The sequence below is a fragment of the Macrotis lagotis genome, chromosome 7 (assembly GCF_037893015.1).
Source record: "Macrotis lagotis isolate mMagLag1 chromosome 7, bilby.v1.9.chrom.fasta, whole genome shotgun sequence".
Lineage (NCBI taxonomy): Eukaryota > Metazoa > Chordata > Mammalia > Peramelemorphia > Peramelidae > Macrotis > Macrotis lagotis.
In genome coordinates this window covers 209,371,753-209,397,318 of record NC_133664.1, presented here as the reverse complement: position 1 = coordinate 209,397,318, position 25,566 = coordinate 209,371,753, and the positions used below count along the sequence as shown (strand labels likewise).

Sequence of the window (25,566 nt, the reverse complement as noted above, 5' to 3'; positions counted from 1 at the left end):
TCCTCCAAATAACGTTTTTATATGGAAAAGAGGAGGAAGGGTTTTTGGTTTGTTTGTTTGATTTTTTTTTCAAGGCAATGAGGTTGTTCAATGACTTGCCCAAGGTCACACAGCTAAGTATTAAGTGTCTCAGGCTAGATTTGAACTTAAGTCCTACTGATTTCAGAGCCAGTGCTCTGTTCACTGCATCATCTTGCTGTCCCTGGAGAAAGGGTTTTTGTCAAGTTTTAAAGACCCCATAACCTGGTCTTAGTCTTGGACAGCTAGGTGGTACAATGGATAGAACATCTACCTGAAGTGAGGAAGATTCATCTTCCTGAATTCGAATTCTGGGCAAATCACTTAAACCAATTTGCCTCTGTTTCTGATTTGCAAAATGAGCTAGAGAAGGAAATGGCAAACCATTCCAGTATCTTTTCCAAGAAAGATACCAAATGGGATGATGGAGAGCCAGACATAATGAACCAACAACAGTCTAGTCCAAATTTACTTTTCCAACTTAATCTCCCTCCTGCTTCTCTGACAATTTTGCATTCTAGTAAAATGATGCATTCATTATACTCCTTGACTCACCCCAGATATTTCTGCTTCTGCCTCTTTGCTCATATTTTTCTGCCATATTCAATACCCCCTTTCCTCTTCTCTGCTTACATGAGTCTTATTCATCCCTCGGGTCCAGTTCAAGGGCTACCTCCCCTGTTAAGTCTTCTCTACATATTCTCTATTCTTCTAAGTTCTTTTTTTTTAGGTTTTTGCAAGGCAATGGGGTTAAGTGGCTTGCTCAAGGTCACTATTAAGTGTCTGAGGCCAGTGCTCTATCCACTGTGCCACCTAGCTGCCCCTTTTTCTTCTAAGTTCTTCTAGTACATAGTGGCCTGTCACTGCCTTGTAAATGTTATTTTTCTGTCCAATCTAATTAAATTTAATGAGTATTGTGCTAATCACATCTGTGGTCTGTCTCTCCAACTGTCAGTCTCCCTAGGGTAGGGGCTTTTTTAAAAAAATTGTTTAAGGCAATGGGGTTAAGTGATTTGCCCAGGGTCACACAGGTAGGCAATTATTAAGTGTCTGAGGCTAGATTTGAACTCAAGTTCTCCTGACTCCAGGGCTGGTACTCTATACACTGTGCCACCTAGCTGCCCCTGGACAGGGACTTTTGTACCTTAGCACCTCACAGTGTCCAACATATTGTTTTCCTCATGGCACCTCTGTGAAGTTTAGTAGTTTAATATATAAGATAATAATTTTACAGGGGGAAAAACTGAGGTTCATAAACTCTAAATCATTAACTTATATTCATGCAACCTCTAAGTATCAGGCTCAGAATCAGAATTCCTATTACTCCTCACTGCCTCGGTATGCACTTTAATCATGTTTGTTGATGATGTAATCTTGGCTATCTGGGAGATTGGAAAGGGAAAGTATTATTTAACCAAGGAAGTTACTAAAGCTCTAAACATAAATTAACAAACTTAACTGATTAATGAATGAATTAATGAAAAATAAATAAAAGCAAAACACGTCATCTGCAGCAAAGGTGCAGAAAGTCATTGGCTGCTTTGATGGGGGAAAGGTTAAACCAACTGTGATATGTGAATATAATGGAATAGTACTGGGTCATTGGGAATGATAAATATTAAGGATTCAGAGAAGTATGGGGAGATTAAGTATGAACTGATGCAAAGGGAAATCAATAGAACCAGGAAACCAACATCCACAATGACCAATGTAGTTGAGAAGAACATCATCACCAAACAGAAATGGAAGGCTATACAAGAATGATTATCAAGATTAGCCACAGAGAAGAGAGAAGGGTCATCCTCCTCCCTTCCTGGCAGAAGTGAGGGATCATGGATATGAATCTTTGCCATTCACAGTTGATGTCCTGATTAGTTTTGCTGAACTGCTTTTTGTTTCTTATTTATCCTTTATTACAAGGGATGGTAACAGGGCAGCTAAGTGGCACAGTGGATAGAGTACTGGCCCTGTAGTCAGGAGGACCCAAGTTCAAATCTGACCTATCTGTGTGACCCAGGGCAAGTCACTTAACCCCATTGCCTTGTACAAAAAAACAAACAAACAAGGGATGGTAACACTGGGAAGGGCAGAGGAGGGGAAGAATAGACTTGAAAATGAAAGGAATGTAAAAATAAATGATATCAATAATTTAAAAAATAAACTCCTGTCTGAAGACAAATTCAAAAATTCTATGCTCTAATACTCTCTAATATTCTTTAACATGTGCTTCCTTCCTGGGGTCTCTGGTCTCACCCTTTTCTCCAATTCTTCCTCTTGAGAGCTGCTATTTAGGATATTAACCAATATGAGACTCACAAACTCAGGGTCATCAGATACCCTTAGGGTATAGCCAATGAGTCTGTATAAGAAGGACTGGAAGGAGAAGAGGGAGGAATGGTTAGGGTCTTGGCAAAAATGGTATTTGAGGCATATGTATCCTTCTCTTCTCCCACTATCAACCCCTCTTCAGCACACACACACACACACACACACACACACACACACACATCATCATCATCATCATCATCACACACCCCTCTTCTCCTGTCACTTTATCAGGTTCCAAGATGTCCCAGAGAAAAGTAATAATTCCCCTTAGTATGGGGGCCTTTTAAAGTTTACAAAGCACCTTCCTCATAATCCCATGAGGCAGGCAGCCTAAACATGATTACAATACAAATATTTTATGGATGTGAGATCTGAGGTACACAGAGAGGTTAACTAACTCAAATCTCCCAATTCTAAATTCAATGTTCTTTTCAATTTACCACCCTTCAGGAAAATAGATCTGTGTGACACTGTCTGGAACAAAACGTGGAAGACAGGAGGAGATAAGGACAGGAAGGAAGCTCTGTATCCTACTCTGGTTGCTGAGGGACTTATCAACAAGTGCCTACCATGTGCTATGCAGCCCTGACTTTCAAGGAGGTCTTGGTCTATTATAAACAGGATAAAATGGAGATAATCAATAGAGGAAAGAAATAACTCTAAGGAGCAAAGGTTTCTTACAAAAAGGTGAGGTTTTAGCTTAGACTTGAAGAAAACCAGGTAAAGTAGGAGGCAAAGATGAGGAGACAGTGAAGTCTAGGCTTGGGGAAAAAATAGCCAGTGAAAAAGCTTGGAGTCACATCCAACCTCTCTTAGAAAAAAAAATGTCGGGGCAGCTAGGTGGCACAGTGGATAAAGCACTGGCCCTGGAGTCAGGAGTACCTGGGTTCAAATCCAGTCTCAGACACTTAATAATTACCTAGCTGTGTGGCCTTAGGCAAGCCACTTAACTCCATTTGCCTTGCCAAAAAAAAAATGTGGTACAAGGAAGAAGTTGGGAGAATTGGATCCTGTTCTATTCTACTTCTAATTTGCATTGTGACTTTTGGATAGTGACTCTGGCTTTAGTTTCCTTACCTGTAAAATGGAAGTGGCACCTGTCCAGTCTGCTTCATTCACAGTGTTGTAAGTCTCCACTGAGATAGTGGATATGAATGAAAAGATCATTTTTACCACTACTGATACCTTTACTACTGCTGTCATTGCTCTGCTGCTTGTTCCTCCTTTTTTTTAAGTCTTTGGAACTCAAGAAGTCACTTACTTTCTTCCTGGATGCCCCTACTTTTCTTATGCTCTCCAGGCATATCCTAACTCCCTTAAGACAGGTATGTGTACCTTCTCCTCCTTCTGTTGAAACCACTTGAAGCTGTGGATCTTCTCAAATATCACTTTAATGAGATCCTTCAGCCAGCAGTCATTATTGATGGCCAGCAAAGTATAACTTGAAAACTTAGGGAATGGGAAGTAAACACAAAACAGGCAGGGAGCGGTCATTCACAGAGTAGAAAGAGAAAAATAGTGACAAGTCTGAGGGCTGAACCTAGAAGGATGGAGATAGGAGCTGGAGAATGGGGCAAAGCCTAGGTTAATAACAGTAAGACCCAGGAGAATAGGTTAGATAGGGCTTGAAAACATAAGGAGGAGGATAGGATGAAAACAGGGATTGAATAAAAGAGTGAGGGGCTGCTAGGTGGCACAGTGGATAGAGGGTGAACACCAATCATGTAATGAAGAGGCCCTGATTCAAATCCAATCTCAGACATTTACTAACTGTGTGATCCCAAGAAAATCATTTAACTCCATTGTCTCAAAATAATAATAATAATAATAATAATAATAATAAAAAAATAGTGAGTTGATTAAGATTTGGGGACAGGGACAATACAGTATAGTGTAGCCTCATTCTAAAAGGGGTCACCCTCAAAGAAAAGTTAAGATTAAGGTGTGGGCCTGAGAGCATCCTTCAGAAAGGGTAGAGACATGTGAAGAGGGGACTGGTATCTTCTGGGGAATTTCTCACCAGAAGTAGTCTTTTCTCCCATTCCTCCTGAATAAAGTCCTCTTCAGTATGTTCTAGATTAAAAAGAAAATAAAAGAAGACCTCATCTCATTAAAATTAGTCTCAAAGAATCATCTATCAAGGAAATATTGAATCTGGAGCTAATTCCAGGATTAAGCAAAGTAGGTAGCCACCTAAGGTACAACATACAATTTAACTTTTAATCAATACAATTTTTTTGATACCTGAAAAGTCTGTTTGGTATATGTTGAGAATGTGTTTGGGAATATGCCAGTTGCATGTATTATATAATGTTAAATACCACCCTCTGAAACACAGTTGAGGCTAAGAAATAGTTTTCACAGTATAAACAACAGGTCAAAGTCAGGAATCAAGGACTCCCCAGGCATTTTTTTTTATGTTTTTGCAAGGCAAATGGGGTTAAGTGGCTTGCCCAAGGCCATACAGCTAGGTAATTATTAAGTGTTTGAGACCAAATTTGAACCCAGGTACTCCTGACTCCAGGGCAGGTGCTTTATCCACTGCACCACCTAGCCACCCCTACCCAGGCATTTTCAATGGAACATCGCCAAGAAGGAAAACAAGTTTTAATGAGAATTAACTATTCAAGCCAACCCCACAAAAATGTAATGACAAATGTTTCTGCAAATCAGGTTTTTTTGTGATATAATTTCTGTGTGAAAGGAAAATAGAAATGAAGAGCTTATCAAAGAGTACAGGGAGTTACAAATCATCGGATCTTTCAGTACAGTGGTAAATAGTACACTCTTTCTGATGATGCTGTTGGGCAAAGAAAAAATGTATTATTTGGAACCACTTTTAAATTTACTATTGTACCTTATCCATAAGCAACTATGAATATATTAAATTGTAATATCCCTTAATAATAATTTGAAGGTAAGATATTTATTTGAAGGTAAAATTAAACTCATATTTTAATTTGGGAGAGGTTCAACATTCAATCCTTGTCCATGGCATACAAAAAAATGCCTTGACTGGGCTCTGCTTTGACCTACTCTAGTAGTAAACCATGTTTAACCTATGAAGAAGGACTAGTGTTTATGAAGAACAAGGAAGTCTCCTAAGGACGGGAATGTCTCCAACCTCCCTCCAACCAAGGGTTGTTCTTCTGTCTTCCCCCTGGCTTCCTTTTATCCAAAATCTCCCCCCCACCCTGTCCTTCCATCTCTTGTTCTCACTCTCCAGAATATGAATCATATCAGGAATCTCTCTTTTCCACACTTGGCCCAGTTTGAAATGGATCACAGGATGCAGGGAGGTGAGAGGATGCAGAGCGAGCAACAGCCAAAGGGAGGTTGTGCCAAATTCCTTTGCTTTATATGGCTTCAGAGAAGTTATCTGGGAAGGAAGAGAGATGGGGAAGAAGGAGCAGCAAGAAATGATCCGTGAAAGGAAATAATGTACATAGTGATATAGAAAAGGCCAACCCTTAGATCCTCAAATTCTAGCCCCTGTTCCCACATTCTGCCCTTTAGTTTTCTAGACCCCCTTCCTTAAGTTCCCTCTCCCCACTCATACCCCATACTTTTTGGCCATGCCTCCAATTCCTCATCCAGACCCAAACCAAGTACTCATCTCCATAACTTATAGCTTCACTTACGAGAAGATTGACAAAGAGCAACTGAGGGGAGGGGTACACAGTGGCTACAAAAAAGAGAATAATAACAAAAGATCAGGGGCATCCAGGTCAAGTTGTGTGGTCCCTAACACAGTTCACCGCCATCCCCAATCAAAACAAAGCCCACAGATAAAAGGACAGATAAGAAGCACCTATGATATAGAAAAGTAGTATCAGGAACCCTAGAGAAGCTTTATCTTGGGCAGGTGCCATCCTGAGGTTCTCTCAAAAGATTTCTTAATGTTGTTCCTTCTTTGTTCAACCCTTATCATCCTTAGGCTTTATTTTTATTTACCACTCAGTGCTCTATTCCCCTTATTCTCTAGTTTGGGCCATGTCTTTGTCTTGCTCTGGCTCTGATCTTGTGTTCTCATTGGCCTCCTTACCAAGGAATAAAGCTGACACCAAGGTTCCCACCTCATGTTTTCTCCAGGCCCCCATACCTACATACCTACATTTCCAAGTTCTCTCTCTCTCTCTCTCTCTCTCTCTCTATCTATCTATCCTCACTCTCACTCTCATGCACACACACACACACACACACACACACACCTTCTTTCTCTTCCTGTCTCTCTCCCTTATCTTTCTGTCTCTTTGTGTGCCTGTCTCTATATCTGTCTCTGTCTCTGTCTATCTGACTCTGTCTGTGTCTCCCCCCACCTTCTCTCTCTCTCTCCATCCCTCCCTCCCTCCCTCCCCTGATGAAAACTCAATGCCTTCAACTCACATTGAAGATGGTAGCTGCTAAGATACAGTGCTTGGTTCAAGGCCTGAGCCTTCATTGCAATGTTGGTGGCAGTTCTGCAGAGGGTTATAAACACCATGGGACTTGTAGGCTGACACAACAAATATATCAACCTGGGCAGGGGCACCTAGGAAGACATAAAATACATGTATCAACACGAGTTTTAGTTGCCAGGCTGCTCTCTGCAGTCCTTACCAACATCGCCTCTCCAGGGGGCTGAGAGCATCATGCTCCCAGCACCAGCATCTTGTGCCTCTATGATGGGGAGATAATGGGGAGAAGGAACAAGGGAGAGTGAGAGTGAACTAGAATTCAGCCCTCTCCTCCTCCCATACTATATTTGGGAGGTGTGCTAAGACTCTCAGACTGCATCTGATTGAGGACAAGAGGAGGGTCAGAGAAATTTCCTGCTGAGATATCAGGACGGTTATCTTATCCACAAAGAGCAGAAATAGCCCTCCCTTTCATTTAGGGACATGAAATATGAAAATCCCTGGGGCAGGAGGTTATTCTATCACCTTGGTGGTAGGGGGGTCCCAACCCCAAGGCCTCACAGGCAGAACAGCCAGTAAAGCCAAAAATAGGTGAGATTCCAAGAGTAAGTGAAATTCTTGGGGAAGCCCCTTAGCATTGGAGAAATGCTATGCAGAAGACATAGCTTGAGGGGTAAATTAAATGGAGCCTAGAAGAGGGGGAAGCATCTTTCTTTGCCTCAGGAATCTATATACCAGATGTAGGATACTGATGGCCAAATCCCGAATTTCCTCATCACTCTGAAGGAAATGAGAAAAAAGAAAAGTCAACACCAGTATTTCAATACTTTTCTCTCCCTTTGTCAGTGACTGAGCTAAATGCTGATATTTCTGAGTCCAGAGGCTATCCAAAGCATTTTAGGATCCACCCCATAATCTGAGCCTGCCTCTCATTCCATATGATCCCAATGCTATCCTATCTCCTTAAAGCTCTTTTGCAAGTCCAATTCTTGCCCTTTCCCCACTACATGGCCCCCTTACAACCCAGTTCTCACCCTTCCCCGACTTACTGTGGATTCAATCTCACTGAATCTGATGAGATATTTAATGAGCACATTTCCTTGCTGTAGAGTGAAGTAGTTACAGACACCTAGTTGTTCAATAAATTGTAGTAGAGGCATGCGTACCTGTAAGGACATACACTTATGGAACATTAAAACCTTTGAAGATTTTAAAGATGAGGAACTGAGGGTCAGAGGTATCTTATGACTCATCATATGATGTTTTAGCATCAAAGCCCAAATTTCCTAAATACTAGTTCTAATAGATTTTTTGCCTGGCTTATCCAATGGTTCAGGTTCCCTCTGATCACTCTCTTGGAGGCCTAAATACATTCCTTCTTATACCAGCCTCTAGGAATACCTAAGTGGTAAACCTAGGCCCTTACCCACCCTACTACTGTAAAGAATTCTTCTCCTTGGGGCAGCTAGGTGGTGTAGTGGATAAAGCACTGGCCCTGGAGTCAGGAGTATCTGGGTTCAAATCTGGCCTCAGACACTTAATAATTACCTAGCTGTGTGGCCTTGGGCAAGCCACTTAACCCCATTTGCCTTGCAAAAACCTAAAAAAAAAAAAAAAAAAAAAGAATTCTTCTCCTCATGATCTCCAAGTTTGGGGCTGGGGGATAGATCAGGGGGAAGAACCTGGGTCCCAAAAAGATACTCATTCACAACTTTAATGGAAAACTAAGGAGTTCTTAGGACCTTAGCTTTTCCCTTAGAAATTAAGTGGGACTTGATTCTTTATAATAAGGACCAAATTCCTTACCCTAATACTATATACCTAATACCCTAATACCCTAATAATACTATTCCAAGGTCTCCTCAGTTTTGATTAGAAACTACTTTTCCTGCTTTCTCACCGTCTTCCTACATGTGCTCAGCTCTAGTCAAAATGGCCTATTCACTGCCCTCCAAACCTGTTTCTGTACTCCTCTGTGATTTTGTTCATACTATTGCTTTTGTCTAGAATTTTCACTAGCTCTCCAAACCACCGCCCTGCTCAAAATCCTATTGTCAGAATTGTTCCTTATCCTTCAAAGCCTATCTCAAATCTATCTTTCTCTTTCGATTAAACTCTGGGGCATATAAAGAAAAAGAATGAAAAACTACCTATCCTCAAAGGGCTCCCAATATCCTGAGGAATGCAACAGGTAAATAAATAAATATAGGATAATTTTAGGAAGGAGAGGGAGAGAGGGAGAGAGGGAGAGAGAGAGAGAGAGAGAGAGGGAGAGAGAGAGAGAGAGAGAGAGAGAGAGAGAGAGAGAGAGGGAGAGAGAGAGAGAGAGAGAGAGAGAGAGAGAGAGAGAGAGGGAGAATGAGAACGAACCATTTGGGGGATGGACAGTGGCACCAGAGTGGCACCTTGAAGGAAGCAAAGGATTTTTTTCCCCATTTTTAGGGGTTTTTTTTAAAGCAAATGGGGTTAAGTGGCTTGCCCAAGGCCACACAGCTAGGAATTATTAAGTGTCTGAGGTCACATTTGAACTCAGGTCCTCCTGACTCCAGGGCCAGTGCTCTATCCACTGTACCAATCTAGCCGCCCCTCAAAGGATTTTTAGATATCTAAAAATGAGATCCCTTTCTTCTCCCCCCAACAGTAACAAAAGGAAACTCAGTGGATAGAGTGCTGGACCTGGAGTCAGAAAGATATGATTTCAAATTCAGTTTCAGACACTTACTAGTTATGTGACCCTGGATAAGTTACTTAACCTCTGTTTGCCCTAATCCACTAGAGAAGGAAATATCAAACCACTCTAGTAACTTTGTCAGGAAAACCATGGGTTCATAAAGAGTTGCATATGATTAAATGACAACAACAACAACACAATAGTCCAAGTGAATAGTGATAAGGGATGTTGGTTATGAGAGCAGAGAGAGGAGATAGATATTAGAAATGTTGTAGATATCGAACTGACAAGACTTAGAAATAGTTTAGATATGGTAGTGGAGACAGGTGGTGGTGAGAAAGTGTTAAGAATTAAGGATGTTTGATCCAGCAATACCAGTACTGGGTCTATACCCTGAAGAGATGATAAAAAGGGGGTAAAAACATCACTTGTACAAAAATATTCATAGCAGCCCTGTTTGGGTGGCAAAGAATTGGAAATCAAGTAAATGTCCTTCAATTGGGGAATGGCTTAACAAACTGTGGTATATGTATGTCATGGAACACTATTGTTCTATTAGAAACCAGGAGGGATGGGAATTCAGGGAAGCCTGGAGGGATTTGCATGAACTGATGCTGAGTGAGGTGAGCAGAACCAGAAAAACACTGCACACCCTAACAGCAACATGGGGGTGATGATCAATCTTGATGGACTCGTTCATTCCATCAGTGCAACAGTCAAGGACAATTTGGGGCTGTCTGCAATGGAGAATACCCTCTGTATCCAGAAAAAGAACTGTGGAGTTTGAACAAAGACCAAGGACTATTACCTTAAATTTAGGAGGGAAAAACTTATATCTTATTGTCTGATCTTGCTATCTCTTATACTTTATGTTTCTTCCTTAAGGATATGATTTCTCTCTCATCACCCTCAATTTGGATCAATGTACAACATGGAAACAGTGTAAAGACTAGCAAATTGCCTTCTGTGGGGGTGGGAGAGAGAAGTAAGATTAGGGGAAAAATTGCAAAACTCAAAATAAAATCTTTAATAAAAAAAAGAATTAAGGATGACTCTGAAGTTGCAAACCTCAGTGACTTAAAGGATGGAGATTCCCTCAACAACTATAGAAAAGTTTGGAGGAAGAAAAGATTTAGGAGGTTAGATAATGAATCGTCTATTCTGGTCATATTGAGGGAATGCATATATATCCAGGAGCAAGGGGTGACATATAGTGTCAAAAGCTGCAGAGAAGTCAAAAATGACACAAACTAAGAAAACACCATTGAATTTAACAAGAGATCACTGGTAATCCCAGAAAGACCAATTTCAGTCAAGCTGTGGGGCCACAGTACTATAAGGAGTTGAGAATAGAGTGAGGGGTAATAAGTGTAGTCAGCTTTTTTTCTAAGAATTTGACTATAAAAGGAGACAGAGACAGAAACAGAGACAAAGAGACAGAAAATGTTAATGCTCATGATGATGATGATGGTAGGAGGGGTTCACTAGATCAGGTGAAAGTCTGTTTTTTAAGGATGGGGAGATCTGAGAATGTTTGTAGACATAAGGGACTGACTCAGGACATAGTGAGAGACTGATGAGAAAAACGGAATGATCAAAGAGACAAATTCTTTCCTAACCATCCAAGTCCAAACTGTCATGGTATCTATGGATTGTTTTTGTATTCCTATATTTTCATGAGTGCATATCTTATTGCTCCAGTTTGACAGCTCCTATATCCTATAAAACACCCAGCACAATGCTTATATGAATATAGTAATGAATGAATATGGTAAATTCTTAGTAAATTTATTTGTTAACTGATTCTCCAGTCATCATCTTTCTTCCACCTTGGATAACAACTTCTTGAACCTGCTTCAGATGTTGGGAAGTAGACAAATCCAAACCAAGAATAAAACCTTAAGATTGACTTAGATAGCCCCATACTCCTCCCCAACAATCTCTTCAAACCTGATAGATTGCTCTCTCTCTCCACAACCCCATCTTCAGAATCTATTCTCAACTACCCTCCTAGCCCCATTCTCTGCTTCAATACTCACTGGTTTGGAGTCTTCTGTAATTAAATTTATAACCGTCTTCAACACTTCAACCTTTAGTTCCATGGTCTGGGGTACTAAAAGAAAGATCAATTCAAAATAGTACTCAACATCTTCCCTTCTTCCATTGTCCAGGGAGATAAGCAAATAAGAAAATTCCAGGTTGAGAACCTTGGTCTTCAAAATTTACTCTTGTAGAGGCCAACTTGTCTTCTCCCTGGCCCCACTGCCACACATCTGTCTTGAAGAAGTGAAGAAGTAATATACATAACACAATTCAGACTGATAGAGTATTTCATTGGAGTCAAAAGATCTGAGTTCAAATTCCAACTCTGCTACTAACTACCTATATAATAATAGCTAAAATTTAAATAGATAAGATTATAGGTATGTATATAGTTATGTATTGTGCAAGTCACTTTCAAGCTTAGTTTACCCATGTGTTAGATGAGAAAGTTAGAGACAATAAGATTTCTAAAGTCTCTAATAGCTTTAATCTTTTACTTCTATAATGGCATTAATCATATATCCTCCTGGGTCTCAGTGGTTCCCCATCATCCCCTCATGTGGGAAGGAAGAGGGTCAGTTCTCAAATTATACTGCAAAAGTTGAAATCATTAAAAACAATTGGGTCCTGAGTAGGAATCAAAGGTTGATCAATGGAATAGATTAGGCACACAATATATAGAAACAAATGGGCACAGTAGCCTAAGTGATAAGCCCAAAGATTTCACTTACTGGGGCAATAATTCACTATTTGAATATATATTGTCTAACTTATTGTCTTATTGTCTAACTTCCATATGTGTGTGTGTGTGTGTGTGTGTGTGTGTGTGTGTGTGTGTGTATAGGTGAAACTGGCAAAGAGTTTGACAAAAACAGGGTGTAGGCCAACATTTCATTTCACATCATATATCAAGAGAAGTTCCAAACAGACATGTGATTTAGACAAAAAGAGCGACATTTTAAACAAACTAGAGAAAAGTAGAAGAAATTATCTGTCAGATCTCTGGATAGGTAAAGAGTCCATGAACAAACAAGAAAAAAAGAAGGATCACAGGAAATAAAAAATGAACAATTTTGATTACATAAAATTAAGTGTTTTTTGCACAAACAAAACCAATTTAGTTAAAATTAGAAGAGAAGCATGTAAACAGGGAAAAATAATCTGATGCAATTGTCTATCAAAGTTATTGTGAGAAATCCCTGAGTGTTTGGTTTTCAGAGGGTGAAAGAGGAGGCTATTAGTTAAAGATATACAAAGACTGGGGTCTGTCTATGGTTTTGGATTAGACTGAAAGGCACAAAACCTACATGCAGCAATGTGGGAATAAGACAAAAGGGTAAATAAAGGAATTGACCCCAACCAGTCACTGAACTGGGAGAAGTCTTCCAACCCCACCTAAAGATGCCAGACCTGAGATTAGACTGAAGCAGGCTCCAACTAGTCCAGATTGACCTAAGGTCCCTGACCTTATATAAGGGTGCTTGCATAATTGTTTCATACATAGTAATTTGCACACTCCCTATGAAGATTAATGCTCATTAGCATAACATGCATTATATGAACAGGGAAGGGGAACATATTAAGGAGTGGTATGGGATGGGTTTCTCGACTAGATTGTAACCCTGATGATTCAGAAATGACTGATTTGGAGGGGAAGAGAGAGCCTCTCAAATTATATATAAAATTTGGGGTGGCTAGGTGGTGCAGTGGATAAAGCACCAGCCCTGGAGTCAGGAGTACCTGGGTTCAAATCCAGTCTCAGATACTTAATAATTACCTAGCAAGCCACTTAACCCCATTTGTCTTACCAAAAAAAAAATTATATATCAATTTGAACATTATCAAGGCTTTTTTTCCCAAGGGGGAAATTTACTGTTCCTACAGGAATGCTAATCAATTAATAAAAGCTGTTCAAACACTCCAGGCTAAGTTTGTATTATTATGGGTCATTTATAACAGTTATCATTTCCAGCATATATCAGGAACTGACCATATATAAGGATAATATTTCCTAATTGATAAATGTTCAAAGAATATGAACAAACAGCTTCAGAGAGAAAAAATCCAAGCTATCAATAACTACACGGAAAAAATTTTAATCATTAATAATCATATAAACGCAAATTTAAAAACTCTTGAGGTACTCTTCATACCCATTAGATTGGTAAAGTTGACAAAAAAAGGAAAAAGACAAATGCTATATGAGTTATGGGAAAACAGGTATATTAAAAAACTGCTGGTGGAATTGTTCATTGGTCCTGGTACAAGGCTTGGTGCCTTGTTCCTAAAACAACCTGATATTTGTACTGATGAATAGTCAATAAAGTTTGATTGCCTGAACTGATGAGCATATAGCTTTTTCAGGGTACTGTTTGCCCAATTAAATAAAAATAAAGTCATAGACAAGTCTTAAAACCATGTATAAAAATGAAGTCAAAGTTTAAAAAAGCCTCACATGTGCCAAAATATTCATATAGCACTTTTTGTGTTAAACATGAAAGTATATTAAAAACCTCCTTTCAGTTCAACTGAAAATAGTAAGAAATGATATTTTCTTCAACCAAAAATTCTTTCTAGACTATTCTCTTTAGGAAAGTGTATAGAATTCTGAGGACAAAAGCTAAAATCTGGGAAATGGATTACGATCAAGTAACCACACTTTGAACAAAGAACATTTTGTCTCTTCTTATTTAGGATTCTGCAATGGATAGAGCACCAACTTGGAGTCAGAAGGATCTAAGTTCAAATCTGACCTTAGACACTTACCAGGTGGTACAGTGTATAAAGCACTGGCCTTGAAGTCAGGAGGACAGGAGTTTGACTCCAGCCTCAGACACTTACTAGTAGCTGTGTGACCTTGGGCAAGTCACTTAACCCTGATTTCCCCACATCCAGGACCATCTCCAATCATCCTGATTCTCATCTGGCCACTGAACCCAGATAGCTCTGGAAGAGAAATGAGGCTGATGACTTAGCACAGCACCCCCTCACTCAAATCCAATTCATGTGATTGCATCAGTATCACTCCCCTGATGTCATGGTCTTCTTCAAAAATGAAAAATAAACATTATTATTATTATTATTGTTTGATCTTGGGCAAGTTAATTAACCTTGATTTCCTCAAATCCAGAGCCATCTTCAGTTATTCTGCTCCATATTTGGCCACTGAACTCAAGATGATGGGAGGAAAAAGTGAGCCTGATGACAGCACCTCCTCACTTCAAATTTAATTCACATGCATGTGATGGCATCATTTTCCTGATTTCATGATCTTCTTCCCGAAGGACAAACAATAACTTATATCCCTTTAAAATCATTGCCTTCCCCATCCCCTCAAACCTATGACTAACCCAAAGAAAGTGCTCCCTTTTTCATTCCAGGGAAGTGTCCTCTTTGCTAATCAGAAAGTATTATACTATTGATCAGAGGGGGCAGCTAGGTGGCACAGTGGATAGAGCACCAGCCCTGGAGTCAGGAGTACCTGAGTTCAAATCTGGCTTCAGACACTTAATAATTACCTAGCTGTGTGGCCTTGGGCAAGCCACTTAACCCCCATGGCCTTGCAAAAATTAAATATTATATATATATATATATATATATATATATATATATATATATATATATATACACACATACATTGATCAAAGAGAGGACACTTTCAGGCCTTAAGGCTGTGGTCAAAGAAAGAATCCAAAAGTAGTCCTAGCTGAAGATTGACAACTATAAAGAGACTTTTGTTCCAGAATGTCAACTTGAAACTTTTTGGGGCTAACCTCAAAACATAATATTTTAACATATTGTGATTTTTCTTCTTTAATATTCCTATATTACCAAAATTGCCTTGGTAGAGAGGGAATACATGGAAGAATGGAAGGGTGAGAGGGGAAAATGCTAATTTAGACAGTTTGGACAAACTAGAATATATCCAAGTTTGGATATCAATGTTAAATAATATTATTTCTGGCAAACTTGTGCTTAAAACAGTATAGTATTTGTATTTTTCTTTTTTTAAGTAGCAAAAAAAAGCCCACCTATAAACAGTAAATTATCATCAACTGGAGATTGGATGAACAAATTGTAGTATATGAATAGAATGGAATTTTTTGTGACATTAAGAAACAATGAACATGAGGGATTCAGAGAAATATGGGAAGACTTACATGAAGTAAGCAAAAGATTAATAATATATACAATCTCCACAAGAATATAAATAAAAATGATAGAATAAATACAAAGACAAATATTTCATTCATAGGTCAAATGATTATGGTGTTCAGTGTGTCAAATTGTTGAATTATTCAATTTTGTTTTACTGTTTTTATTTGAATAAAAGAGGTTTAGGGGAAACATGGGAGTGGAAGCTCTATAGAGAAATAATATTGATATAATTTTTTTTCAAAAGACCCAGTTTGCTAATACTCTCTGAAGTTCTATTTTATCTTCCAAATGGCATAACTGGTCAATCAACTCTTCCACCAATATCACTTTCACATTTCTTACTAATAGCCATCTTCTGCACATCATGTCATCCCTTCCTTTGCAGTATAATACAATATAGTTGTAATTCAACAAAAGCTCCACACAGATTTATTAAACACTATGTTTAAGACAGGTGAATGGATAGTTTAGTGAATAAAGATCCAGGCTCAAATATCATGATTACCTAGGTTCAAATTCTATTGTACTTGCTGGTTGTGACCTTGGGGTGTTTAAGGGCCCCTGGAATCCTTGCTGATCTCAGTAGGAGTTTTTTTCATCAGGTAACTCAGTACATTTATGAAATCACAAATCAGAACCACCACCCTTTCCCACTCTACCCCCCGCCAAAAGGTTAAGGGAATCAGAATATAGAGTCCAAAATTACAATTAATTATTTCCTTCAAGGGGCCCATATTCTAATGAGGAATTGCACTCTTGTTTACAAGATAAGTAAATTCAAAATAATTTGAAGAGGGAGTGAACACTCTTGAAGGTTTCCAAATGGAGAGCACACCTGAGCTGAGCCTTGAAAGAAGCTAAGACTTTTTAGAAACTTCTGTGGTTGTACAGAAAAAAAGAAAGTACATGTTAGTCAATGGGATGATCTAAGAAGGAGATCCAAAAAGTTTAGGAAAGACTAAGTTTAGAAGGTCAATTTGGTTTGTACTTAGAATGCATAAAAGGGAATACTTTTTTAAAGTCTGGAAGAGTAAACAGGATACCTATTGTAAAAATACCAAATTGAAGAATTAATAGTTTATACTTGAGACAATTGGGAACCCCTGGAGATTTTAGAGAGCAATATCATCAAATCAATGCTTTAAGATAATTTGGACAGAAGTACTGATGGAGGATTGGAGATCTGGAAACAGAATAATTAAGAGGTTTTTTACACTTGTTCTTGTGATTAGTGTTAAGGGGATGAAATAGTGTGAATGGAAAAAAGAGACAAGAATATTATGTGATCAAACTAATAAGACTCAGCAACAGATCAACTATGAATGATGAAGAGTGATTCGAGGTTACAAAAGAGAAGAATGGCAACCCTCTCAACAGAAATCAGTTTGGAGGAGGGATAGACTTGGGGTGAAGTTAATAAATTGTACTATTTTGGATATGTGAATGCCAATGTGACATCCAGGCAGAGATGTCCATAGATAGCTGAAATTCTGGGATTAGATTTCAGAGAAATTAGGACTGAACATATGTGTTTATATTGACATATTTGGAAGTTATCTGCATCAGGATGATAATCAAACTCCTGGAAGCTAAGATCACCAAAAGAAAGGGTGTAGAGAGAATCAGAAAGGTCCCAAGGCTACACTTTTCAATCATACCCAGTAAAGAAACAAGAGATGAATAGATATTGATCCAGCAAAAGAGACTGAAAAGATCCAGGAGAGAAGTGTATCATATGCTTTTGTATTCCTCCTGTTACTTGTCATGTTTCTTTTTCTGTATGAATACACAAATAACTGTCCCACATTGTCACTGATCACTACTACACTTCTACCACTTACTACATGCTCTTACAGAACCTGTGGGTCCTCTTTCTTTATTCCTCTTTTACTGAAATTTAAAAGCTATATCTTCCCTTGAACATCCAGCACTCACATAGTTGTTCATTGAATAATAATAATAATAATATCTTACAATCTGCTTTCATTATATCTTATTTAAACCTCACCACCATCCTATGAATTAGAGAGGGCCAAGTATTATCATCCCCCTTGTACAGACAAGTAAACTGAAGCCCAGATATAAATGACTTGCCCAAGCTCTCACAGATAGAATTAGAGCTCCAAGACTACTCCACCATGTTGCTTTTGATAAGAAAGAACTCTATTAGACCCAGAACTTCCCATCCCCTCTGACTATACTCACCTTCCTGGAATACATCTCTGAAAATCTGGAGTCCTAATATGACCTTGGGTATATCCTTGCAGTTCATGATGCTCAGGAACAACTTGACCATCTTACTATGGTATAGTCGTGCTAACAGAGGAAGAAAATTCAAGAGGACAAATTAGGTATTAGAATGGGAAAGAGCCTAGAAGTCATCTAGTCCAGCCCCTTCATTTTTTAAATGGAAAAACTGAGGCCCAGAAAAGCAAAGCAGTTTGTTCAGTCACACAGAAAATAAATAAACAAGCTGGAATTTGAAACCAAGTTTTCTGATTTTTTAATTCTCAGCCTCTTTTATAAATACTATGCTGCCTCTAATTGTTTACCACATGCTAACTTGTTGCAGAAAAAGTAGGATCATTGGCAGGGACTAACCCTAACCCATTTTTCTTCCCAAACATCATTGCCTAATTATGTCAAATAGTCTTTATCTTTATCATTATTGGAATTATATCTCAGTTTCTCTGGACTTAGACCATCTCTGGAAGACTATTACAGGGACCAGAAAGAAACTAGGGAAAAGGAACAGAGATAGCTGAAGGGGTATTTCTAGATACTTTGAATTCATACTATGCAAAGCTGGTACTCTGAACCTCAGATTTGGGCAATCTATCCATAAGGATAGAAATATTATGCATCAACTGCACTTTCTGCACATCTATGTGACCTTACCTTGGCAATTTCAGGGCTAGGCAGAAATGAAGGTGGCTATTCATGACCCATATAGCTCCCTCCCTCCAGCCACCCCACCCCACATTGATTAGCTCAGGCCAAGGGACCTTCTTACTCATTGTATGGAAGGACTTCAGGGCCATTTTGTGGTTCTGAAACAACTGTAAATCTGCTCTGATTTTCCAATTCACCTATGAAAGGAAAAATGTTTTGGAGGAAGATAGCAGAACACATGTCATGGGAAGAAATCCACTGTTATGAAGAGAGCATTGATGTTTGGTTATACCCATGTCTCCGCACATGCTAGCTGGGAAAGCTTTGGCAAATCTCCACACTTTTTTGACTTAATTTTCCTCATCTACACAATGGGATAAGCCAGCTCAGAGGATTTCTGTAAAGAATTTTTCTTCTTAGCAGTGAGAGGAGAACTAAAGCAAAGAACAAGGGACAAAGGGGACAGTCATGGGGAAAAAAGAAAGCTCCATTCCCAAGAAGATTCCCTAGACATCCAGTGCCAAACAAGGAAACCTGTGCTCTCTTCTCCTTGAAGGTGGTGCTCATCTCTGTTATTAGCATCTTTCACAAAGCCTGGCACTCACCAGGTGCTTGATTTCACTGAACTGAGTGAGTTGAATAATAGGGGAAATCTAATCATTTCTCTCCTCCCCACATTGTGAGTAAAATATCCCCTTCTATTCCAGGAAAACTGAACATTTTCCTGTGGAATGATGTGGTCTTTCTGTAATTTTTTCCCAGTGCTGGAAAAAGTAGCAATGGCTTTCCACCACTGAAAATCCTACCAAGTCTGGCCTCATGGGAATTTGTCCAACTTAGCTTGGGGAGGGATTCCAGTACATCTCCATAGAAACCATGTATTTATCTAGTCAAGAAGTCCCAAGGATCACAAACATAATGGCAAATGACACAAAGGTCTGGTATAGACTGGATTTCTTTGAAAGGTCACTATCTCCAAGGAGATGGGGATCATAGAGATTCAAGGGGTTCAGATTCCTTGGTATTCATAGAACTCACCTGTGGACACAACAGCACAACAAGGTCATCCAACTTTGATGCCATATTCTTACCGCCAGATCCGCTGACAGCCAAAGCTTCCAGAAGCTGGGAAAGACACTATATGGAAGGGTAGAGTCAGAACTCTAAATCTATAACTAGTTACTTCCCCCTCTGAATTCATGAAGCACTTTGGCCCTTAATAATCTACTTCTCACATGCCATTTATTATTATTATTATTATATTGCAGAGAGGTCGATTTAGGATTGCTGGATGATTGCATCAATTTAAGATTTTGAAACATTACAAAAATGCAATGAGCTGGCAAAGGCAGTCAAGTGATTTCCTCATTGGAGGTCTGCAAGCAAAAACTGAATGGCCACTTGTTCAAATATGGGTGAAACTAAGTGATCTCTGAAGTCCTTTCCAAGTCTCAGGTCTATTATATTCTTACTAGATTAAAAGCTCCATAGTAGTATGGAAAAGTTTTAAGAAAATCTTTTGAGTTGCTCAGGTGTCTAGTGAATGACCCATACACAGTAAATGCTTAATAGATGGTTTTCTGATAGAAAAGAATGGAGTTAGGAAATCACGCCTATCTCATCCTTTTATCTAAGTATTGTCAAAGATAGCAAGCAATATTTAAAAGACAGAAGACCATTCCTTTCAACTACTCTACAAAACTTTTTCAGTTTGAACCTGCTCAGATGTACTACAAATCTTCCAATTCATCTACCTTGAGTGCCCAAAAGGGGTTATCCAAAGTCATGAAAACAATGAATTTTGACTTAAAACAAACAATTATAAACAAATTCTTATCTTCCAGGCTTCTCCATAGGGACTAATCTTGTTCTCAAATAATTCAAATTTACACATCACTTGAAGAATTGAAAAGTATTTTATTAAATCTTCTGAGGGAGGTAGAACAAGTATTCTTTCTCCCCTTTACAGAGGAGAAAAATGAGGACCAGAGAGTTAAAATGATTTGCCTGGTCACAAAGCTAAGCATACAGAGTTGATTGTCAAGACTCTCCAGTTCTTTACTGTACAGCAATGCCAAGCTAGAATCAAAGCCAAATTCTCAGTACCTAAATGTTTCACAAATACCTACTTCTTTTTGTTCCTCCATGTCCTTCTTTCAATATATGTTGGTGTAGGATTGACTTTTGAATGACCCTTAATTTTATATATAATATTTATATATACCCATTTATGTATATATATATATACATATACATATATATATGTATATATATCTGATAGACCTCATAACAAAAATGGAACAGTTGGTAAGAATATTGGCTACAGTCATTGGTCCTTTACTTATATGAAATAGCTAGTTCCTCACAAAGTAAAACTTCACATCTAGGCTGTATGCTGTCCCTCAATAACCACCTCACAAATGTGTCCTCCAGACACAAAGGTATTCCCCACCCTGAAAACATTTCAAAGCACATCTGTCAGTGGTGCCTTCTTTACCAAGGGAAAAAAAAGCGTAACACTTAGTGTGGAGGGAGCACCTAAAACATGGGACTGGAAATCAGAAGACCTCAAAGAACTAGTTGCTTCATGGTGAAATCATTCTGATTTGGTTGTAGTTGTTCAGTTCATCTGACTGTGATCCCATTTGGGGTTTTTCTTGACAAAGATATTGGAATGCTTTGCCATTTCCTTCTCCAGCTTATTTTATAGATGAGGAAACTGAAGATGAGTCTTTCTGACTCTCTAAGTCCAACATTTTAACCACTGTACCACCTAGCTTATTAATAAAAGAGGGATGAAATTCCCATCTCATAGGGTTGTGTATAAACACATTATATATGTGAAAGTGCTTCATGCAAAAATATAAGCTGATTTAACTTAGTTATGTTTTTCTTCTAGGTATTATTAAATATTCTTCAAGTTGTATATGCTCAAGAGGCTATAAAGTTCTTGACAGAAAACAGTTGCAAACTTTTTTGTATGTCCCTGCAGGAGAAATTACTCTTTGCTTTAATTAAATTTAATTCAACAAATAATCATGGTACAGAATAACTAAGATATGGTCTGACTTGGGTATAAGAAATGGACAAATTCTGCTGGGGTGGTGGAAAGAGAAGAGAAGGTAAGGGTCTCCCTTCTGTTATGTACCCTTTCTGCATTCAGTGTCTCCCTTTCTCTTTCCAGGTACTCAGGGTTCCTTCTATTCAATCTTTCCCACACATGTAAGTAGCTTTTTACCTTTTCAGTTTCTTCATCTGTAAAATAAAAAAAATTGGAAATAAAAAAAATTTTAAAATTGGAATAAATGACCTTTGAGGCCCCTTCGTACTCTAATCTAGATCTGCGACTTTTGGATCCTTCTAGCAAAGTCTCCTCTCATCACTTAGAGGTAGAAAAAAAATGACTGATATTGTTCTTCCCAGATAAAGTATTATTCCTCCCAAATGAGATTGTCACTTTATAGGGATCGAAGCTTTAATTTTTTTAGAAACATTTTATTTATTTTGAATTTTACAATTTTCCCCCCTAATCTTGCTTCCCTCCCCCAACCCCGCCCCCCAAAGAAGGCAATCTGTTAGTCTTTACTCAAAGCCTTAATTTAAAAGGATGAACATGCGCCCTTTCAGAAGTGTCATATCTACTTTTTTGCAACATCTCTCTTTAACTTCCCTTTCTCTCTTCCCACTCTCCCTTCTCTGGAACAGACCCCTTATTACCTCTCCCATGAGTTACTGTAGTCTGATGGTTGGAATAGAAATCCTTTGTTTGGCTTATAAAGTCCTTTTTCACTTGGCCCCTTCATACCTTTCCAGTCTGCTTCTACCTCATTCCCCATCTCATTCTCAGAGATTGACATTGGCTTTCTCTCTGTTCCTTATCCACGTTCCATTTATTAACTCTGTACTTCTTTCCCTCTTCATCTCCCCCTCCGAGCTTCCCTGGCTTCTTGCAAGACTCAGCTCAAGTCTGACCTTCTGCAAGAAGCCTCTACCAGTCCTATTTAACTTGAATGCCTTCCCTTTAAGACAGACTATCACCAATTTATCCTGGTCATATCATTTTTGCATATGGTTGTTTACATATTGTCTCCGCCATTAGACTGTGAACTCCTGAGGATAATAGGGATTGTGTTGAAGTTTGTTGTGGTTTTTTTTTTTGTTTCATTTTGTCTTTTATTTTTCTCTACATTCCTGGCCCTTAGTATAGTTACTGACTTACCACAGTGCCTGGAACTTTTATTGTTGTTGTTCAGTCTTTTTTTCAGACATGTCTGACTCTTCATGACCCCATTTGGGATCAAAGAGACTGGAGTGGTTTGCCTATTCCTTCTCCAGCTCATTTGACAGAGGAGGAGACTGAGGCAAACAGGGTTAAGTGACTTGTCCAAGGTCATACAGGTGATAACTATCTGAGGTTGCATTTGAACTCAGGTCTTCCTGATTCTAGATCTAGCATTTTAATGCCTGTCATTTAGTAGGTACTTAATAAATTGATATTAGTGTATACAATGGCCATATGACTTTATTGGTTAACCATAATTCAAAAATGGCCCCAGAGTCACATCTGTTGACCTAAAACAGTGCTTAATCATCAGACAAGTAAACATACTCAAATTCTCTACCATAGTCTGACTCAGGGAGATCAATTTGAAGTATGATAGGTCTAGGAAAGAATTTAAAATATCATCTAGTCCATCACCCTCATTTTAGAGATAAGAGAAACTTTAGGACCAAAGCAATTAAATCAATTGTTCAAGGTCACACAAACAAGTTTCCAAAACAAGATCTGAATCCAGGTCTTCTAACTCCAAATCCATTGTGATTTCCACTAGAGTACACTATTTCTAAGTACCAAAGTAGGGACCATCTCTTGATGTCCTGTAGAAACCTGCCAAGGACCACTAACGGTCTATTGATTGAGAATTAGACTGAAGATTATAAAACACTGATCCAACAATGTAATTTCCAACAACTATAGAAATGTCTTTTTTATTAACCTCCCCAATCATTTGAAATCACATTATGTAAGAGATTACCTCTCTATAAGTAGTATTAACTCCAGAACATTTTTAGGCTTTGGGCAGAGGACCTAGGAGTCAGAGAAGGATTTTTTTGAGATACACCCATATTCACCTGAATAATGTAGAAGGGCTTCACATTTTCACTCAGGGTCAAAAGACGACGAATTAACCAGCATACTTGACATTTCAATTTTGGTGGTGAGATGAGAAAGAAGAGGTTTCCCAATATGCTCAAGGTTTGTTCTGTCAAATGTCCCTAGGGAAAGAATACCACAGCCTTACCTAAGAGACTTTAGTAGGGTAGAATGGCTCCTCCATAAGGCAAAAAGAATTTGACCTGTGGATAACCACTTAGATGTGACTAGCAAGCAACAGGTAATATTTTGTACCTCTAAAATGTAATTTCATTTTGGCTGTCTCTTGACTGATAATGCACTGGAGTGATACTCAATGACTATGACCAACAATAGATGGGATGAGAAGGGAAGGGACAAGGGGAAGAAGGGGACTTAACCTTTTGTTGCCCTTTGAAAAAGGAAAGGCAAGGCTTGGGAAAGAGCCATTACCATCAGAACTTAGCTGATTATCTTGACAAAATTTATTCAGTTTGTTATCAGGAGGCTATGCCACTCCACCCTTGGAATAGACAGCTTCCCCATGGTGTTGGATATTGTGCTCCCCAGTCCCCATCCAATATATCAACCAATTCCTGTCCCTACCTTGTCCTTGGTCTTCAGGAGCCAGCGATTAAAAAGCACTCGGAGAGTCAAGCATGCCTTAAAGGATAACATCTCCTTTGAGATATCCATGGCCTCTTCACCAACACTGCCCAGAGCAAGATGCTTTAAGGCATTAGTGGTCAATCCATTGATCACTGCATGGGAGATTCAGGGCTGGCATGGTCCCCACAACAATCCCCTGGCCTTCACTATGCTAGGAGTAAATCACATGCTCTCCATATCACCACTCCTTCTCCATAGGGTTTCCATAGGAATACTAGCTATATCCCAGTTTCTAGATATGCCCCATTATATCTATAAATTAATGTGACTAAAGGCACTTAGAGCCCTATCAAGCACTAGGCTTGATTTCTCAACCTGCAAGGGTAAAGAAGCTACGAGGCAGTGGATAGAACACTGGCTCTGGAGTCAGCAGCAGGACCTGAGTTCATCTCAGACACTAAATAGTTAACTAGTTTTGTGACCTTAGGGAAGTCACTTAACCCCATTACCTTTCAAAAAACAAAACAAAACAAAACTTAAAAAGAATTAACTATAAGGCTGATGCTTTTTTTTCTCCACTTTCTTCCCTATCTTGCCTTCCATCCATCCCTCAGTCCTAACAAAGATTCTCACCATCACATAATCCCAGTCTCTGTTCTTCAGTCTGGGCCTTTCTCAGGAGGGGTAGGACATGGTTCCATGTAGTACCAAGGTAGGGTACCATACCTATTCACAAGGAGGATGGGTAGGGTTATTTCTATCTCAGGGTAAAAAGGCAACACCTGACCCTTTTACTATTTAACCATGGAAACCATTTAAACTTCCTAAAACTCAAGTTTCTCAACAATAAAAAGAGGAACTTTGCCTAGACAGACTTTGCGGTCCCTTTCAATTTGAGATCTGGGATCCTATAATGATTTAGTTTCCTATTCACATTAGAAAACTCATTAGGTTAGTTAAGGTTCTAGGTTTTTCTCATCATTTTTCACTTGATTGCACTATTTTTGGACTTCTCAACTTTCCCACTAGCCCCAGAAAGCTCCTTATTATGTCCTCATTCACCTTTCATCTACTCTCTCTCTCTCTCTCTCTCTCTGATTAGAAAGAGGGCCCATGTTTGGACTCCAAACAGCCATTTAAGGATAGAGCTCAGCTCAGATATCTCATCTATCTCACTGTTCTACTTTAGAATTCTCTGACTTCATCATTTCTCTACATCCAGTCATCCCCTCTTTCCCCACCTTCTCTGCTTTTATGTTTTCAACTTTCTTCTGTGTTTTGACTTCCCCAATTAGATTACAAACTCTTTGAAAACG

At 38.8% G+C, this 25,566-nt stretch overlaps 1 protein-coding gene across 3 annotated transcripts in view; it reads right to left on the bottom strand.

The window, feature by feature from the left end:
- LOC141493391 (maestro heat-like repeat-containing protein family member 1) overlaps positions 1-25,566 on the bottom strand; it is an 86,438-nt gene that overhangs the window by 44,596 nt on the left and 16,276 nt on the right. For 2 of the 3 annotated variants that reach the window (XM_074194665.1, XM_074194664.1), the window contains exons 5-19: positions 24,884-24,976; positions 24,248-24,402; positions 23,641-23,784; positions 19,546-19,644; positions 18,629-18,704; positions 17,821-17,931; positions 11,454-11,527; positions 7,793-7,909; positions 7,479-7,523; positions 6,733-6,877; positions 5,988-6,031; positions 5,566-5,725; positions 4,367-4,419; positions 3,682-3,795; positions 2,272-2,391 (exon numbers count right to left, since the gene is read on the bottom strand). In XM_074194665.1, the coding sequence (XP_074050766.1) occupies positions 2,272-2,391; positions 3,682-3,795; positions 4,367-4,419; positions 5,566-5,725; positions 5,988-6,031; positions 6,733-6,877; positions 7,479-7,523; positions 7,793-7,909; positions 11,454-11,527; positions 17,821-17,931; positions 18,629-18,704; positions 19,546-19,644; positions 23,641-23,784; positions 24,248-24,402; positions 24,884-24,976 (1,550 nt within the window). The remainder of the gene's footprint in view (positions 1-2,271; positions 2,392-3,681; positions 3,796-4,366; positions 4,420-5,565; positions 5,726-5,987; positions 6,032-6,732; positions 6,878-7,478; positions 7,524-7,792; positions 7,910-11,453; positions 11,528-17,820; positions 17,932-18,628; positions 18,705-19,545; positions 19,645-23,640; positions 23,785-24,247; positions 24,403-24,883; positions 24,977-25,566) is intronic. The other variant, XM_074194667.1, reaches the window with a different exon arrangement.